The sequence below is a fragment of the Agelaius phoeniceus genome, chromosome 20, assembly GCF_051311805.1.
Source record: "Agelaius phoeniceus isolate bAgePho1 chromosome 20, bAgePho1.hap1, whole genome shotgun sequence".
Classification (NCBI taxonomy): Eukaryota; Metazoa; Chordata; class Aves; order Passeriformes; family Icteridae; genus Agelaius; species Agelaius phoeniceus.
The window spans coordinates 7,636,978-7,655,633 of NC_135284.1; the positions used below are offsets into that span (position 1 = coordinate 7,636,978).

The window sequence follows — 18,656 nt, forward strand, 5'->3', positions numbered from 1 at the left end:
GCACTGAGGCTGGTTTTCCTTTTGCTTCAGACTGGCACTGTTTTTATTTCTTCCCCTAGACATAATGCAGCATTCTAATAGGCATACAGCTCAGATGTTTCATTTTCTGCTTGCTGTATAACTCAAGAATAAATGAACAAAAGGATTGACATTTTTCCTGAAAGAAGTGCCTTTGATACCAGTGACTGAAGTGCAGGACCAGTGTGTGGATTACTGACTGTCCAGATTCAGGACTGAGTTGCCTTTTACTTTTGAAATGGATCTTTTCTTTTTCTTCTCTCAGTGAGAAAGGAAGTTCATGGGACACCAAGAGGCTTCTTCATCAAAGCTCTGCCTTTTGAGTTCCATTTGGTGGCTAAGCAGATTCTTCCTGACCCCATCTCTTCAGCTGTTTAGGTATTTCTGTGCAAAAGAAGGGTCTGTTTGCTTTATTTCAGTGTTAGTCCCTTGTGTGCAGCACCTGTGACTGATTTTGATTATCTCTGAACTTTTCACAGCTTTCTACTTCTTACATAACATCCTGAGATAAGGAATGGGAGTTAGGGACTACCCCAAAAACCAACCACCACCAAAGTTATGTGGTGTTTATCTTACTAAATGACTGACAGTGTTGATTAACAGAAGAGAGAGTTGTAGGAGACAAGGGATCATGCACACATTTCCAAGTTCATAGATGCAGTGGAATAATACTGCTTCTGTATGGAGGGGAGGAGCTGCTGGGGCTGACTCTGGACCTGTACAGCAGATGGCTGTTCTGAAACAGGAAAGTCACTATGGGAAAGAATGGGGAATAGAAAATAAAAGAACTTCAGCAATTCCAATAAATGGAGACGTGAATTGCAATGGAAACAGTTTCTTTTAAACAGAGAGTATTTTGTAAGTTGCTTTCTCTCTGGATTATTCATTATTTCCCTCCTCCCTAACTGTTTTAATCCATTGGCAATTTTGGCCATACTAAAGGAAGATTTCTTCATGATACAATACTGCTGGAGGTTTCACAGACATTTGGAGCCAGGGAAGGGAGGGAGTCCCTGGAAGATGAGCTTAATGTTTATGAGATGTGAAAGAAACCACAAAGGCAAAAGATTTTAAATATCCACCACCTCTGAAAAAGCTTGGAGATTGCTGTCTCAAGCATAAAGCCATAGAAAAAGAGGGATCATTAGTTCTGCTTTTAGGAAATAACCTTTTGCTATAAACTTGCTGTGAACTGGCTTGTGGGACCTTGCCAAGGCTTTCTTTGAAAAAGATGTGGGCTTCTCTGAGCCCTGTACTGTGGTTAACTCCTGATCTAGTGATTAGCTGTCCTGACTCCAAGGTGCACCTGTCATTAAGGAATTAATACACATTTCATGAGCAGAAGCTGAACAAATTAGAGCCTTTCACTGTTTATAGTTAAGGGGTGAAACTCCTTCTTTAGCTGTCTTGCAGTGTCTCCTGAAACAAGTGGAGGCTATGTACTTTATTTCTTCTACTGCATTGTAAATGACCACAAATTAAGGTGTAGGTGACTTGCTGACAGCAATTTTCAAAAATCTGACTCTTGAGAAATGAAGGGTTCAATACCACTCTATTTTTTTTTTTTAAACCTGAAAACTTTCTATGCAAGGTGAAAGCAAGGAGTTTGTGTGTCCTGAAAACTATCTGCAATTATTAATTTTTTTCCCAGGTTCCTGTACTCATCTATTTTTTAAGCAATTCATTACTGAATACCCCAAGGGATATTTAATAAAATTTGGTATCACAGTGGAGTAAGAGTTGGAACTGTATTTGTCACTGGATGATGCTGAATTTAAGTTTGGCATTCATTGAGGAGCTGCAGCATGTGCAGAGAAGGGCAGTGGAGCTGGGGAAGGGTCTGGAGAGTCAGTTACATGAGGAATGGCTGGGGGAGCTGGGAAAGGGGCTCAGCCTGGAGAAAAGGAGCCTCAGGGGGACCTTCTGGCTCTGCACAGCTCCTGACAGGAGGGGACAGCCAGGGGAAGGTGGGGCTCTGCTCCAGGGAACAGGGACTGGATAAGAGGAAACAGCCTAAGTTGCACCAGGGAAAACCCACATTGGACAAGAGGAGGAATTTCCCCATGGAAAGGTGCTCAGGCATTGGAAGGAGCTGCCCAGGGAGGTGATGGAGTTGCCATTCCTGGAAGTGTGCAAGGAATGACTGGAGGTGGCACTCAGTGCTCTGGGCTGGGTGACAAGGTGGGAATCAGGCACAGGTTGGATTCCATGATCTGGGACATCTTTTCCTCCCTCAGTGATTCTGGGGTGTCTGGGATGCTCTCAGCAGCAGGAACAAGGGTTGGTGTCTGGCAGAGGAGGAAGGCAGCTCCAGGGGAAAACAGCCCAGGCTGAGGCTCAGAGAAACTCTTGGGTCTCTGTGGGCTGTGCTGCTCAGTTAGATGTGAGCTCAGATGCCTCTCTGTGCCTTTCCCTGTGTCCCTTTCCCTGCTCAGTTAGATGTGAGCTCAGATGCATCTCTGTGCCTTTCCCTGTGTCCCTTTCCCTGCTCAGTTAGATGTGGGCTCAGATGCATCTCTGTGCCTTTCCCTGTGTCCCTTTCCCTGCTCAGTTAGATGTGAGCTCAGATGCATCTCTGTGCCTTTCCCTGTGTCCCTTTCCCTGCTCAGTTAGATGTGAGCTCAGATGCATCTCTGTGCCTTTCCCTGCTCAGTTAGATGTGAGCTCAGATGCATCTCTGTGCCTTTCCCTGTGTCCCCTTCCCTGCTCAGTTAGATGTGAGCTCAGATGCATCTCTGTGCTTTCCCTGTGTCCCTTTCCTGTGCTGAAACAGGCAATGATACTAATCTAAATGAGAAATACTTGGTACTTCCTGAGACAAAATCACTGTAGGAAAGATGCTTCCATTTGCACAAGTTTTTGTTAAATACCCAAGTGCTTGTTAATATAATTTCAGTGTAATGTTTCCCACTCTGACTATGCTCACAGTGGTGGGTTTAGCCACAGGAAATGTTTCCTTTTCTTCAATCCCAATTTCCTTCAGAGTGGCAGTAAACTTTTGGTTCCTTGTTTTGCCTCACAATAGTAAAAACACAGGCAGGCCTGTCCTATCACAGACAGTGGTTACTGTGAAATCAGACCTTCAGTCAAAGGCTTTTATGTCTGCAGTATCAGAAGCTCAGCAGCCTTTATCAGCTGCCTACCATCTACAAATAACATTTGAACGTGGAAAGTGATTAAAATGGGTCTGCTTTACCAACAGAGAAGTAAAAGCTGGCCTAAATAAGACAGACTCTCCACTAATAGCAGCAACAACAATGTTCCTGTCTGGTTTTTATTTAGGATGCACATCTTATAATTAATCTTCCTTCTCCTAATTTCCCTTTCATCTGGGGCTCTTCCAAGCACTTCATGAGAACATAATAACCAAGCCCAACTGTATCTGTGACACACATGATTATTGTTATTATCTTCATTAGGCTAATACAGACTCTGAAATTCTGCACGATCAAGTAACATGCCCAAGGTTAAACAGTGATGTAGTGTCAGGATTGAGAACAGAGCAGCCCTATCTCCTAATTCAGGGCTGAATTCAGGTTTTGCTCTGTCACCTGGGAGTGTGCATCACTGTGCTGTTACCATGGCCCTTCTCATGGAGATCCTGTGGCAGTGCAGCTTGGCAGAATCACAAACCTTGCTGTGAAGGGTGTTTTAGCTTCAGAAACCACTGCAACTTACACTGAATAAACCACTCTATTAAAAAAAAAGAAAAAAAAAGAAAAAAGGACAAGCCCTTTTTGTGCTGTGAGGACTTCCTGGTCTCACTGCAGCCACATGCCCACATCACTGAGTCCCTGCAGGTCTGGAGAAGCCCTCACTTCTAAAAAATAACCCATGCTTATTTTAGTGTCCCCTGTTCTCATCTGAGTACACACTCTCATGCAGGTATAAGGTTTTTTCCACAGATTGTTGCTATATCAGGCATTCCACCCATTGTGGAACATAGGAAATTCTTTTCTAGACCATTTTAAGAAGTTAGACCAATGCATTTAAATATCTCCTGTGATAACTCCAGAGCTGGTTTCTTTTCTCTAATAGTGCTGTGGGTAAGCTGTGGGTTCCTTAACAGGCTTTTGTGCCCTACACAGATCTTTGAATACCTGTGTGCTCTTACTAATTAAAGGCACTTGCTTTGTCAGTGAGATTAATTTAAAGACACTTTGCTTAGAATAACTAATGGACAGGTGGGCACCATACTCAGTTGTGACCTAACACAGCTTGACCAGGACCCAGAATGAAATAAAAACACTCAGTGTGTTTCTGTGGGAGATAAATGCATGTGAGGAGTGTCACATTGCTTTGTGCTCAGGGAAAGGTGTTTTAATCTGAGGGAGATGTTGGAATGGGCAGTGACAGGAGGGCATTCCCACCCATACATAAATCAAAATATGCCCATGGTTAGAGCCTTGCAGTGTCTGCTTTAAACACTTGTGACAGAAAGCTCAGGGTGGTTCCAGGAACCAAACATGGGCAGTGTGTAGGAATGTAGCCCCATTCAGCCTCATCTGTGGGAAAAACATCTCCCTCAGAGCATGTGAGGATAAAACAGGACCTTTGGATTTATTCACGTCATGCAGATAGTGGGATTTTTGCAGATCAGTGCACTTGTGTTGGAAAGTTCCCAGCTCAATACCAGGATGGAGAGAAGGAACAGGAGGAAGGGAATGTGTGTTGGATATGAGAAGCTACTGTAGTGGTCACAGTGCCCTCCAGATCAGGGTGGGTGAGGGGACCCCAAAAGTCCTAATTATGGTGCTCTAGAGAGAAAAGAGGTGGATGAAAGGAAGCACTGTGTTATGGTGGCCCTGGAGCAGCTTTATCCTCCCTTCTTATCCTCCCTCTTATGAGCACAGGCCAAGAGAGTTGGGCTTGTTCAGCCTGGAGAAGAGCAGGCTCAGGGGAGAGCGTAGAGCCCCTTCCAGTGCCTGAAGGGGCTCCAGGAGAGCTGAAGGAGGACTTTGGACAAGGGCCTGGAGTGCCAGGACAAGGGGAATTGCTTCAAACTGCCAGAGGGCAGGGATAGATGGGATGTTGGGAAGGAATTCTCCCCTGTGAGGGTGCTGAGGCCCTGGCACAGGGTGCCCAGAGCAGCTGTGGCTGCCCCATCCCTGCAAGTGTCCAAGGCCAGGCTGGACAGGGCTTGGAGCAGCCTGGGACAGTGGAAGGTGTCCCTGCCATGGCAAGGGTTTGGAACAAGAGGAGCTTTAACATCCATTCCAACCTAAACCATTCCATGATTCTTTATGCAGGATGAGAGATTGATGAACCTACCTGCCATGTTCAGCAGCAGTCTCAGGGGTGTTTAAAGCATGTGTCTAGGAGTAAAAGGCTATTCTGGATTACTAAAGTTAGGGGAAGTATTTTTAGCTGAGTCCAAAAGCCTCTTCATCTGGAATTTTAAACAAGGTTTAAGTAGCTACTTGAAATAGTGGGGCCTTGGGTTCTTTTACAGATTTCCTTCCTGTTGTCTTAAAAAAGGGTGGCAGCACCAAGTTTGTATCCCGGTTTTATCCAGGTTTTAATCTGTGGATGAGATGCTGTGGACAATTCCAGCTTTTCCTGCTTGTGCACCTAAAGCCTCATGAGCCTGTCCAGGTCTAGGTCACAGAGGGAGATTTGTGTAGTGGGCATTACCATTGCACAGTCCCTTGTGAAAATCAGCATGCAGGAGCACTGAAGGTGTGCTCTTACACCCCTGTACTGGCATGAAGTTGGTGACAGGAGCTCTTTGTTAGCCCAGGACCATGGCAGTGGATGTTTCATTCTTTGACTGAGAAATGTGACAGTCATGCACTGCAGAAACCTGCCTGGAATGTGCCTGACATTGCCTGATGGGCTGCTCTGCTCCTGGCTGCTGCCCTTCTGCAGATCACCCTGTACAAGGTACCTCTGCATCTGGCATCTCCCTTGCATTCTGTAAAACATTCTTTGTGGTAAAAAAGAATAGCGAGCTCCTTACAATTCCATACAATATAGCAATGTGCCCTGGACAGCTTGTGATGTTCTGAAATAGCTGCAAGGCACTGCCAAGCAGAGCAAAATGCAAATGAGAGATGAGAGGCAGTCACTTGGAAGTATGTCCAATCTGAGTGCACATTTCTACAGATTTGATAGAAATCTTCTTAACTGAAGAAATTAGCTGTCATCTGCTGTAAATCATCAGTCACTAATTAGCCCAGTTCATTCAGTCTCCTGTGTCACAGAACTGTGCATAGCTGTAGGAGAAAAGGAAGTGGGTAAAAGTGCTGGAGTGTGGAACTAGAGAGCATTGAGGATTTCTTCCTTTCACCGTCACAACCTTGAAATTTACATTTTTTTGTCTCTCTGATTTTTTTTTTTTTTTTAGTTTAACAGTTTGAATTTAATTTTATTATTTTGAAATAAACTCAATGAGCTCTAGAGACACAGCTGCTTGTACATAGAAGTGCACATAATAGCCCAGGATTTTTGGTGGGATTTGTGTTCCCAACCTGCCTGAAAACCTCAAATCCAACAGGTGCTGTGTCAGAAAGTGTAACAGAGCAAGTTCTCATGGTCTGTGTGAGTGAGGTGGCAGCAAAGTGGTTGTGCTGGCACAGACTTGGGTTTAGAACTGTTAACCTCATGCCATGCACGCTGTTAGTTCTCAGTTTAGGGCTGTTAAAATATTTGCATGTGCTTTGATTGGTTCCAAGTGATTAATACCCACCTATTTACTTGATAAGGTAGTATCAAGCATTCAGTAGAATATGGTAATATGCTTCAAATGTATTTGGTTAAAATATTTACTTTTATGAAAGTAAAGGCATCAAACTGATTCTAAGAGCCCAATCATTATGTATTGTCTCTGGAACTCATAAATGCCTCTTTCCTTTCTTGATTTTATCTAGTCAGAAAAGCATGAGGTTCCAACTGTGAACTGTATAACCACATCCATACAAAGACAGCAAAAAATCTCCAAAATCTCTCCAAAAAAGAGATTCTGTAGATACTTATTTTAATTTCCTTGCAATTTGTGGCTCATGCCAGTTTCCTGACTCATCGTCACCCCGGTATGGTGATAAGCCAAGTTTTCCAATAAGGAAAACAAGGGAGCAGTGAGTCACTGACTGAATTCATATGCACTTGATTTGCTCTATCATTATCCATACTGGTTTTCTTTATTTTAATTAGTTCATGTACAAAGTCTCTGAGATATGTTTCACTGCATGAATTAGCTCAACTTGTTAGTCTTGTCTAAAGATTAGAAAGGCAGAAGACAAGTAGAGCTTCTGGTGGCAGGCCCAATTTTTTCTGCTACAGAGTCCATGAGGAGAATGTGAATTGGGGGAGTATCTGAATTTTCTGAGACTTGAATAATTTAAATAATAAAATTATTTTTTGAGGCTCTCCTCTTTGATGTGAAAATCTGGTGAGGCTGCTGCTTAGATCTAAAATGTCCCAAGAGTAGGTTTTTTTCCTCTGGTAAAGATTGTGTTTCGTTCTGTGTTTGCATGAGATAAAAACCCCCAGAAATTGGGTCTAAACTGAGTCTCGAGCTGGAGATGCTGGGTGTGGGAGAAAGCATTGCCTGAAAGTTAATGGTTCCTATCCTTTCAGATGACTAATATAAACCTCAGCTACTACTTCAGTTTCTGTTGGTTTTTCAGATTTGTAAGAGGTTCTGATTTTTCCCATTCCACATAAAGGAGCTGTTCCAAGTCTCAATAAATAAGTTTGGTTTTAAGTTCAGGTCTAGGTGCCAATTCGTTTTAGTCTGTCTTTTGAGCCAAATCCTGTCACTTATCTCTAATTGAAGTCTTCCCTTGGCTTGTGGGAGCTGCCAGGCTGATTATATAGGCTAAGCAGGAGTCTGCAAGTGAGATGAGGCAGGGGTGAAGTGAGGGATCTCCTTGCAGGGAGCTGTGTCCCAGATGGAGAGGACAGGGAGGTGACACTGTGAGCTTCTCCTCACATCTGGCCCATGTCATTTTTAAGTCTTACTGCTGAGAGCTTTTGTTGAAATGGGTCATAAATGGAAAATGTTCCATGTTTTGGAAATTATTTAAGCTCTTTGTTTCATGCTGGCCAAGCATCCCATGTTCCCTATTTGACAAGGGAACATCCTCCCCAGCCATAGTCCTGGGAACAGACATACACTGTAATTAAGGAGATGAAGGATTTGATTAGGGTGTGGGTTTACCAATGAGGCACCCAGCATTTGGCAGCCATGGTTGCATTCAAACTCTTATTTGTTTTGGTTTGGTTTTTTTTGAATCCCAACAAGACTGGCTGTCCTGTGCTGCCTTCCCCAGACGCCCTGACCCTGTGTTAATTATGCCTTGTGCTAATCGATTCTACACCTGATGAACTTTTTTATCTCCTCCCAGTCTTCCAGGCAATTTTGTGCTCAGGCTTTGCATACCACATTACAGTGGAGTTTGAGCTGTGTTAGAGAAACCATCATTTATTACTGCCAGAGCAAGAAGTTGCTTTTTTAATATACTTCTTTGCCATGTTCTTGATTAATCACATTCCTTATTTTTTTTCCCTGATGCTTAATTACTTGTTATGAGCTATGCAGGTAAGCCAGCAGTAGCCTTTGGGAATGAATGAATAAATGAATAGCTCAGATACTTCCCTGCTGATACTCTAATAATGACAAAAACAGTGAATGGAAAAAGTGGGTGTGACAGGTGGTGTGAGTCTCTGAGGGTAACACTGGTTTTGATTCAGAAGAGGGATGTCACCTCAGACAGGCATTTCTGTGTCATTACCTAGCAGTAGTGTGTGCTTTGCAGAGCCCACAGCACCTGTCCTTCCAAAAACCCACTGCAAATGCTGCTTGGAGTGAGCAGCAATTCCTCTGCTGTGTCCTGACAGTCCAGCACCATCATCTCAGAGAAGCCTCCACCTCATCTCCTTCTGCAGGTGTGTGAGGCTCTCAGTGCCTGTGAAGGCTGTGAACTCTCACACTTCTCTGGGGTTTTGTTAGGAGATGGCTGGAGCTTTGTCAGGGGAGGTTTATGCTGGATATCAGGAGAACTTTCTTTCCCCAGAGGGTGCTGGCACTGCCCAGGCTCCCCAGGGAATGGGCACAGCCCCGAGGCTGCCAGAGCTCCAGAGAGTTTGGACAATGCTCCAGGGATGCCCAGAGTGGGGTTGTTGGGGTGTCTGTGCAGGGCCAGGGGCTGGACTGGATAATCCCTGTGGGTTCCTTCCAGCTCAGGGTATTCTCTGATTCTATTCTGTGATTTTTAAGCAACTGTTTCATGTCCTGTGAATGACATCAGGATCCTGTCTCACTCTGATCTTCAGCTCAAGCTGCTGTGATTGTCTCTTCCCAGCACTCTACTCTATTACTCAGGGAAACCCCTTCCAAAGGACGCTGCTGTGGGTGTTGGCAGTTGCTTTTCAGTGCTTTCTAGGTCACAAGTTTCATGCATTCCAGTGTGAGCAGATCTTAGGAAACCCTTGTTTTGATTTGTCTAATTGCTGGGTTTGTTTTGTTTGTTTCTTTTTAATCCTGCAGCATTATTTCGAAACCAGAGACTGTTTCACCAGTGTGTATTGTCGTGTCATGCAACAGTGGAAACTAGTTTTGCAAAATGAAAGTTGGTGTTTATATCCTAAGGAAGCTCCTGTCAATGTTTTCAAGCCAGATGTCACCAGGCATTTATCAGTACTTGAAGAGCAGGCAGGGAATGCTTTCATGGCAATCCAAAGAAGGTAATACTGCATTTATATTCTAGACTTGCTAGTTCTGGCAGCAGTGGGAATTTATCTTGAGGTACAAATATCACTAGGGCTACCACGGTGGTTTTCTGCAGCTGAATATTTAAATAGGAGTCAAATTGTGACGCTGGTGTTTAATAGCTGGTGGGTGGCTGAGCTGAAGCAGCTCGTTTGAAGCTCAGGGATCAGTGTGTGAACTGCTGCTACACCTTGGGGTTGCAGAGAAGATACAATCACAGAGACTTCAGAATAAACTTCTCTCCACCTAATCTGTTCACATGTCTCTAAAGAGACAGGTGTGTTGCACCACCCCTCTGCCTCCTTAATGCTTTATTTGAAGGAGGTTGAATATGGCTGCAGGCATGAGGAAGAGCCTGATGGGAGGAAGGTGGTTTGTGTCTTTAATGCATACAAGGCCAGGGCTTGGCTATCCCTGCTTAGCTACCTCCCTCTGAGGAAGGTCCTGGAAGTACCAGGGACCACAGTCTGGGAAGGAAATGCCTTTGTAAGGAAGAGAGGTGGGCAGCAAGAGGTAATAGAAGAAGCAGTATTGCCAGTACAGAGTCTGCACTGGCTCTCAGGGAGCTGAGAGTGTGAGTTCCATATAGGGAGGTCCAGACCTGCAGTGGGGCAGGAGGGAGGGTGCTAGGAGCACACATCCTGTATCCTGTGGAAAACCATGTGCTGCTTCCTTTCAAGCACTGTCCTTTTTCTCCATTAAAAAATGCCTTTAAAAATGAACATGCTTTCTTAAGTAAGTAGTTATGCTGGCCAGTTGTGTTGCAGCACACACAGAGTATTGAAGAATGTGAGCTGCAAACCTGTACTTTCACTTCTATAGCTCTGTACTCTGTGCACAGGCCAGCTCTACATTTGGCACCTGCCTTGGAAGCAGTTTGAAAGCAAATCATGATGTTTTGTTTTGGTGATTGGAAAATGGGGCTGTCCCAGGGAAGCTCTAATGTGTTTTTGCTTTGAAATTGTCATTTCACTGTGGTTTAGCTAATGGACACTGTTTCTGATCATGCCAATGTATAGAGGCAGCAGTATTTGGTGAAGATCCCACACAGAATCCTGCAGCTTTTGATTTGTTGTAGTTTAGATCAGGGACACAAAACCTATTTAGATCAGGGACACAAAACCTATTTAGGCAAGCAGGTTGCCTCATGCCTCATCTGGGCCACCTACCTCCCTGTTTGAAGTGTGAACTGCTCACTTCCAGGAAAATTTGGCTTTCCCAAAGTATTTCCCCTAAAACAGAGATAACCTGAGCCATTAAACGTGGATTTGCATTCCAAAAGCCTCAGAATCAGGTCTTTTACAATCCCTGATTGTGAAGTGATCAGTAAAAATATCAGCAGTACCCTAGAAACCCTCTGACCCTGTGAGTGGATGAGGTGAGGCATGTCCCTCCCTATCTGTAGCACTCCATGCCCTTTTATCCTCCAAATTGCTCCTCAAAGTCCTCTTGTGCCCAGTGCCCACAAAAGTCTGATAGCTGCCTTGGTGTCTGTGAGGTTCCTAGACATTAGGCCTGGTACAAGTCCCCTGGAGATGGCTGCAGTAACAGTCTTTGCTCTTCTGTCTGGGTTCCCAGTAACTCCTGTCCCTGTGCCCATCTTGATCTGCACTCCTTGGCTGGGTGCTGCCTGTGTTTCATCTCATCGAGTTCCAAATCTACATCAGCATTAACAGTGTCTGGTTCAGCTGCTGAGATGCTCTGGGAGATTGGCACCCCATTTCCTGTATGTTTGCTCAGCCCTGAAAATACACAATGTGCTTAAGAAATAATAGGTGGGAGAGCACGAGGTGCCATGTAATCACAGAGACATCCCAAAAGGCAGCAGCCCTCCAGAGAGGCTCTCAGGAACCAGCCAGCTGGTGCCTGCTGGCTGCTCTTGGCTATTTTGAGATCCTCCTGGGTCATAGGTATGAGCTTTAATCCAAGAAAGACCTCGCCAGCCACATGTGGTGTTTTCACCTCTTGGATTGCATCAGGTGCTGTGAGACACAGCACTGCAAGCAATGTGGTCATTGTCTGCAGCCTGGCTCCAGCTCTCTCCCTTCCCATCATCTAGAGCAGAAGGGAAAGTCAAAAGCTCTATCATTTTCCTGTATTCTCCCCTGGTCTATCATTGCTTAATTGTATCCCTAAATCTTATTAAATTCTGGGGTGAGTCATTGCCACGGTGAGGTGGAAACAGAGCTGAGTGAATTCAGGAGAGGAGGAGTGTCTTCCCAGGTGAGTGGCTGAGCAGGAAAACTCCCACAGCAGACAGCCACTATCACTTCACAGGGGTGTTGCATCATCTGCCCACTGTTGCCTCTAATTTAATGCTCTAAACCCAAATCAAAACACCTGTAGTCTAAAGAGAATATAAAATAACTTGGAGTAGGAAATCCATGCCATTTAGACATGCAGATCTCTCTTAATCCTCTGAGACCTTCCAAGGTCACACAGGACTTAAAATTGTGGTTCTGCATTGTCCTGTTGCACTGACTCTCCACAGAACCTACTTTCCACCACCAGGATAAAATTGTAGGATTAATCCAAGTGTCTGCATGTCTGTGTCCAAAATGTATTTAATTTGTGGCTACAGGAGTTCAAGCTTGTAAAACTCATTAAGGTCTGCAGGATGGCAAAACCACTGTCACTGGACAAATAACTTGTCACAAACTGGAAACTCTCCTCTGCTTTTTTTGTGTAGACACCATTATATTCCCCTCTACTTTCTGTTCATGTTTTTCATGCAAATCCACAAAAGTCTGTTTTCCATCACATCCCAGGCTCCTGCTTCTCATACTTTTAGAAGTTTAATGTGCCTCTTTGGCATTCTGTCATGGCTGGGAATATGTTGCTGAAGGTAGGAGAGCCACCTTTCAGGGTGCTGGATGGAGCTCTTGACATGTGTGTGTGTTCCCTGGTGGAATATATTCCATCCAGTCCAACCCCCTGCTCACCTGCAAGCAATGAGTAGGATATTGCATTTCTGTGCAGCACAACTGAGTGATGATAGGAGAGCATGAGAAAATATTGTACTTGGCATTCCCTCTCTCTTCCACATTGTTCTTGGGGATGTTGTTGAGTTCATTGTCCCTAAAATTGGGATGATAGTGCCCAGGAGTTGTTTTGACTTGTTGAGCTTTGCCTGATGTGGCAGTCTGGGACCGAGCAGTACTGGAGCACAAAGTGCTCAGAGCTGCTTAAGCTCAGTGAGGTTTCTAAGTTGGGTGGCATGAGAAGCATTTCTTTTGTGGAAGGGTGGAAAACCAAGGGGAGCAGGTAGGTCAGCTACACCACTGAGGGGTTTGCTAGGCAAATGCAAATTTATTTTTGCTCATCAGTTGCTGCCTGCATAATGGTATCTCAGTTGTTAATGGAGCAAACTAGAAAAGCACAGACAAGAAAATGCCAGGGCACTTTGTAAATGGAGTTAAACCTACCATCCAAGAGAAAGCAAAGATTTCTACAAATTGAAATTGTAGTAGACAGCAATGTTCCAAAGGAAAAGAAAGGCCAGGGGAACACTGTGTCAAAATGGAAGTAATCAGGCACTTAATGCTTCAGAAAAGTATAGAATCACAGAATAATTAGGTCAGAAGTGACCTCTGGAGATCATCTAATCCAAGCTAAAAGCAGGGTGAGCTAGAGCAGGGTGCACAGGAGTGTGTCCTGTTGGGTTCTGAATATCTCCAGGGATGGGGAACCCACAACCTCTCTGAACATCCAGGCTTGACCTCTCTGACAGTAAAAATTCATTTCCTTATGTTTACATGGACTTTGCCAGATTTCAGTTGTTGCCCTTTGCCTCTTTAACTGGGCACCAGTGTGAGGAGCCTGGCTCTGCATCTACCCACTTTTATCAGTAGTGACATACATTAGTTAGGGTCACACCCTTCCCCACCCTCAGCCCTCTTGTTTTGGGCCAAGCAGTCTGATGAGAGAATTGGGAAGTGGGAGGTGTTGCAGGAGGTTGAACTAATGTTTCTGGGCAGATAATGAGGCCTGAAGCCCACCTGAATCCTGTCCTGAGTGAATAGTGATATAGAAATAGTACAGAATAGCTCAAATGAGCTTTCTTGCTTTTTCTTTCCTTCTCTCCATCTTCTTCTTTTCCTTTAGTGTCTTTAATTTATGACTGTTCCCTTGGCATTGTCCCGGATGTCTTCTGGGAATAGTTATCTCAGGGTCTTTTATCTCTCTGTGTTTGTCATTTAGTGTGATCTTGGCAGTCCCAAAAGCTGGGACATTTATGGTGAGTGATTCAGGTTGGTGATTTCTGTAACCTGCAGAGATGAGAAGAATGGCTTTGGATAAAGCCTTGGATCAGAATTTGAGCTGGAGGTGAACTGTGGATGTCGAGTGTAGTTAGAGAATGGTTTTCTTCTTTTTAGAAAAGAAACTTGCATAACTCAGGTTTGGGCAAGGCAGTGGTCAAAACAAGGAAGTCCCAGATCTAAAGAGAGCAACAGCCTCAATTGCAGACCCAGGAAGTCAGATGCTGGTTATTTGGACCACTGACAAATATTCAGGCCTATGGCTTTGCATCTCAGACCACTGGGCCACGCAGGGCTTGGCAAACCTGAGTGCCCCCAAATGAGCTATGGAAGCTCTTCTCTGGGTTTTCATCTTGGTTTGTTGGTTACAAAACCATGGCTGTCCCATATACCTGATGTTACATGTGTGAAAATGTTTGGTACAAAAATGTTAAATCTAGTTGCATGTGTAGATACTTCAAAACCTGTTAATTTTGCTTGTGCCAATTAATATATTGGGGTTGAAGGAAGACAGAAGATTTGGTTTGGTTCTGCTTGTAGTTGCTTTAAATCTGAGCATCTGGTCACTTACCCACCTTTACTAAGGTATTTTAAATATATTTGTTATATTGGCTTTGAAAGTAGAAACTCCCCAGAACTAGTTAAATATGAAACCTTTCATCATTGCTATCATTCTGTCATATCTCCTCCCAACAGAGATTTGTTAAAACTTGTCTTGGATTCAATCTGTCTTGTCAAACCATTTGAAGCACCTTAGGTGCAGAATCAGTTTCCCTGTATTTCTGTGAAATAACAGAAGTAAGAGGTCTGGATTATGAAAAAAAAAAAACACACACAAAAAGAAAAGTCTGGTCTTATTTAAGTAGAAAGAAAAGACCAGTTTCCATTCATGAGGATTTAATTCCCAGGCTCATTGTTTGATATTGCATCTGCCCACCTCTGCTTTTATTGTAGTAGCCCAAAATTACTGTGAGTGCATGATTAGGGAAAAAAAAAAGTACAGCCTTTAGAAGTTATGTGTTTAAACTGGCATTTGAAGCTTTGCTGATGCATCACAAAAGGTCTGAGTTGAATGCTTGTCAAAGGCTGAAGGCACTGAGCATATTCTCTGTTTTCCTTGTAGGTGTGTTACTGGACATCCAGCAGCACTTTGGAGTCAAAGACAGTGGGGCTGGCTTGCTGCAGACAGGTAAGAAAGGGTTTCCTCTCTCCCTGCTCTCTGAAACATTCCATTTGTCTGATGGGTGCCTAAGATTTCTTCATTCTGATGCATGGGCATTACTGGTTGTGAAATCTACTCGTAGAAAGGTGAATAAGTACACTCCTACTGGGAAGCTAAATGAACATAAAGGGGTTTTTTTGGCCTTGATTTGCTGTTGGGCAGCAGGTTGGGTCTCAGAATGACTTGAGTGTAGAATGGACCAATAATTATTTTATTTACAAGAAACTAAATTCAAACAGGAGATGGTTCCTTCCCCTAGATTAGAAAACTCATGATAAACCAACACCAGGATCCTGTTCACTTATTTAATTGGTAATAAGTGTGATGTATTTTGCCCTTCAAGTGCTTGACAGAGAATCTGCTGAATGGACAGTCCCTGGGAGCATGGTGTGGCATGAAAATGTAAAACTCACTGGGGCAAGAACCCGAGGATGAAAGCTCTAGGCAAGGCTAACAACCACTGCATCCATGAGAACTCCTGGATTAACAACAGCCCTGGAATTCTGCTGTTAGCTTCCAGCATTTCTCTTGTTGTGTAAGGAAGGATTATTTCAATTCTGATGTCCTTTTAATGGAGCAGGCATTTTCATGTCTCAGACATCTTTAGGCAGAGCTGAACAAGCCCAGGAGAAAGAGGCTCAGCTTCTGTGGCCTCTGGTGCTGAGGGGTTTAGAGGAGGGCCTGTATCACTGAGCTGCACAGGCTGACACTGAGTCAGTCTCGTGCAGACACCACAGCACAGTTGGATCCTCGTGGAGAGTGGAAGGGAGTAGCAGGATTTTTAAGAAATGCAGAATTTTAAGAACACAGTCTGCTTTGAAAAGCTCCTCCAGAACTATTAATTAGAGTCATGGATTTGTGGTGCTGTAGCTGTCTCGTCACTGTCATCTGTCTGAGGGAACTATGCTGGAACAATTACATCTCTGAAAAAGGGAGAATTCTGTTGGGTTTTGAAATAGTGTGCCAGCATGACATGTTTTCCTGTGCTATCATGGTGGATACCCAGCACCTGTCAGGAGCTTGTCTGTGAAATTGTGGCCAACACTGAATTGTAGAACATCATTCATTCTTTATGATCTCACTAAAGGTGAGACTGTTCTGGAGCTCCATCAATTGGTCTTTGATTTCAAACAATGTGAACCACTGCAATATCCCCTCCTTTTTTATTTCCTGCAGCCCATGGCACAGCAGGGCCCTCATCTGTGCTTGCAGCTTCTTGGTAATGTTGTAATGCAAACAATTAATAACAATTTGTATTAAATTTTTACAAAATGCTGTCCTTGTGGGACAGCAGAGCTCAGCTCATCTGGTGTGAGCAGCATGTGTCCAGAACAGAAGGTTTCAGCTTTAAAAGTGTCACTGATTATACAAAGCATCAATCAGTTATGCCCAAAATGGCACTGCCTGTCTGTCAGATTCTTTTCTACAGCAATTATTTGTATTTATTTATTGTACTCAGGGGAACAGGTCCTCAATGTATCATTAGACACAAAGTGCTTTCAAGAAAATATTCTGGTGGAAAAGGACACTTGCCAAAGCACATATTTAATCTTTATTCACTTCAGTGGATGAAATCCTTCTGAAGATTATTCATTGACAGCAAGTAAAAGCTAACTTCAGCAGGATATTCATTTGTTAATTGCAAGATATGTTATTTATTTCTCTAGCAAATACACTGGACATCTGAAAACAGCATCACTGAGATAGTGCAGGGTTTTTCTTGAGTGTGTCAAGTTTTTTAACAGGCAATTGTTGCTTTTAGAAAAGCAGTGTTTTCTCTTTTTTTTTGCTGATCTGAAAACTGAGGACTTTGCTTCTGCAATATAGATAATAATGTACTAATCACAATGCTATCAAAGGAAAAGAGTGCTCAGAAAATAGAACACCATTTCATGTAAATAAGGATAGAGGCATGTAACTGAAGAGTTATTAAATCTATTCCTCCAGCCTCCCAAGTTTCTGTGTTGGCAGGTGGCCCATGGCCCAGGGCCATTAAGGTATCCTTAATCCTGCTTAAATAAAAGATGCTGCCCTAAACCACCACAAACATTCTTCTAATCTTTTGTCTTTTCTCTAAACCAGACTTCCCAATGGTAAAATCAGGGGAAATGGTGCAGTGTAGAAGCCCTTGCCCAGGGTTGCAGAAGAAGCCTGGAGCAAAGCTGGGGCCAGGCCAGGTGTCTCCCACCCTCCTGCCCTAACCCTGAACAGCTCCTATGCCAGCAGACATACAAATATTGTTTGCTTCCCATGAGATGGTCCTGCCAACTAATGGAGTGATGTGAGATGAAAGACTGCTCATCCTGATTATGTCCTCTGAATAAAGAGTGGATTAGTCCTCAGGTTGTTAATCCTGCATCTAAATCAGTCCTAAATTAATTTACAACGTTAATGAGGGGGAGTGAAATGTAGTATATATGCAGTTCATATCACTCATCAAGAAGGCAATAAAATAAAAAAAAACTTTAAAAAATTCAAAAAGCCTTTTAACTGAGAAACAAGGTTGCACAAATTTTTAGGAGGAAATGGTTCTGAAAATCCAAACAGAAAGCAGGGAAAAGAAATCTACCAAGGATAATGTTTGACCCTGTGTTCATCCACTCCCCACTCTTGGCAGGCACAGCTGATCTGGTATCTCTCTCTCTCTCTGATCACTTCCAAACCAGTCCATACTCTCAGCTTCTCATGCTGTCTGGAAAGCAAAGGTGACTTGTTCCTTAGGAATTGCAGACACAAATAGAATTTTTGTCTTCATTTATATTAATCCTGACACACAAGCTGCTCTTTAACCAAGAGAAACTGGTTATAGATACACTGTAATTCTCTGTACAGAAAAATCACAGGACAATCCAGCCTCATCCATAATGGAAAGAAGCAGACCATGGTCTGCTCTACAGCAAGCATCCAGTGACAGCAGAGGACACACTGACAGATGGAGCACAAGTGCTGCTTGCTCAGTAGCATTCTAGAGTAGCACCCATAAAACTGGTGATCTGAGCTCCTCTTATCTCCAGATGATGCTGGGAACTGTGTGCTGATCTTCCCTTTTAAAGCACTACATATGCAGTTGTGTAAATATTGGTTTAGTTGACCATCCCATAGGTCTGCATCCAAGCTTTCTTGTGCTTTTCAGTTCTTACTGGCTGCTTTTCCCAGCCAGAGAAAGGATAAACCTGGCTGAACTCAGGTGGTAGAGCATCTCTGCTCTACCTGAGCTGTTCAGCTGTATCCAGTCAATACATTTATAAACCCAGCCATACAAAAAGTCTTATCTATGTGTGGAGTTAGAAGCAGCTACAGAGCTACAGCCACTAGGAACACAAAGACTAAGAAGGTGGTGGACAACTGGATTTGTACTGCTTCAGCTGGATTTTAAACTGCTTCAGAATAGTGTTATCCTTCCATATACACTATACCATGGGAGTAGTGCCCCAGTGCTGTGCTC

The 18,656-nt window shown here is 43.6% G+C and overlaps 1 protein-coding gene across 3 annotated transcripts in view; it reads left to right on the plus strand.

The window, feature by feature from the left end:
* Window positions 1–18,656, plus strand: part of LOC129129294 (sphingosine-1-phosphate transporter SPNS2-like) — a 135,780-nt gene that overhangs the window by 22,522 nt on the left and 94,602 nt on the right. For all 3 annotated transcript variants that reach the window (XR_013184832.1, XR_013184833.1, XM_054647094.2), the window contains exon 2: window positions 15,113–15,178. Coding sequence is in view for 1 of the 3 variants with exons in the window: in XM_054647094.2 (XP_054503069.1) it covers window positions 15,113–15,178 (66 nt within the window). In the remaining 2 variants the exon portion in view is untranslated. The remainder of the gene's footprint in view (window positions 1–15,112; window positions 15,179–18,656) is intronic.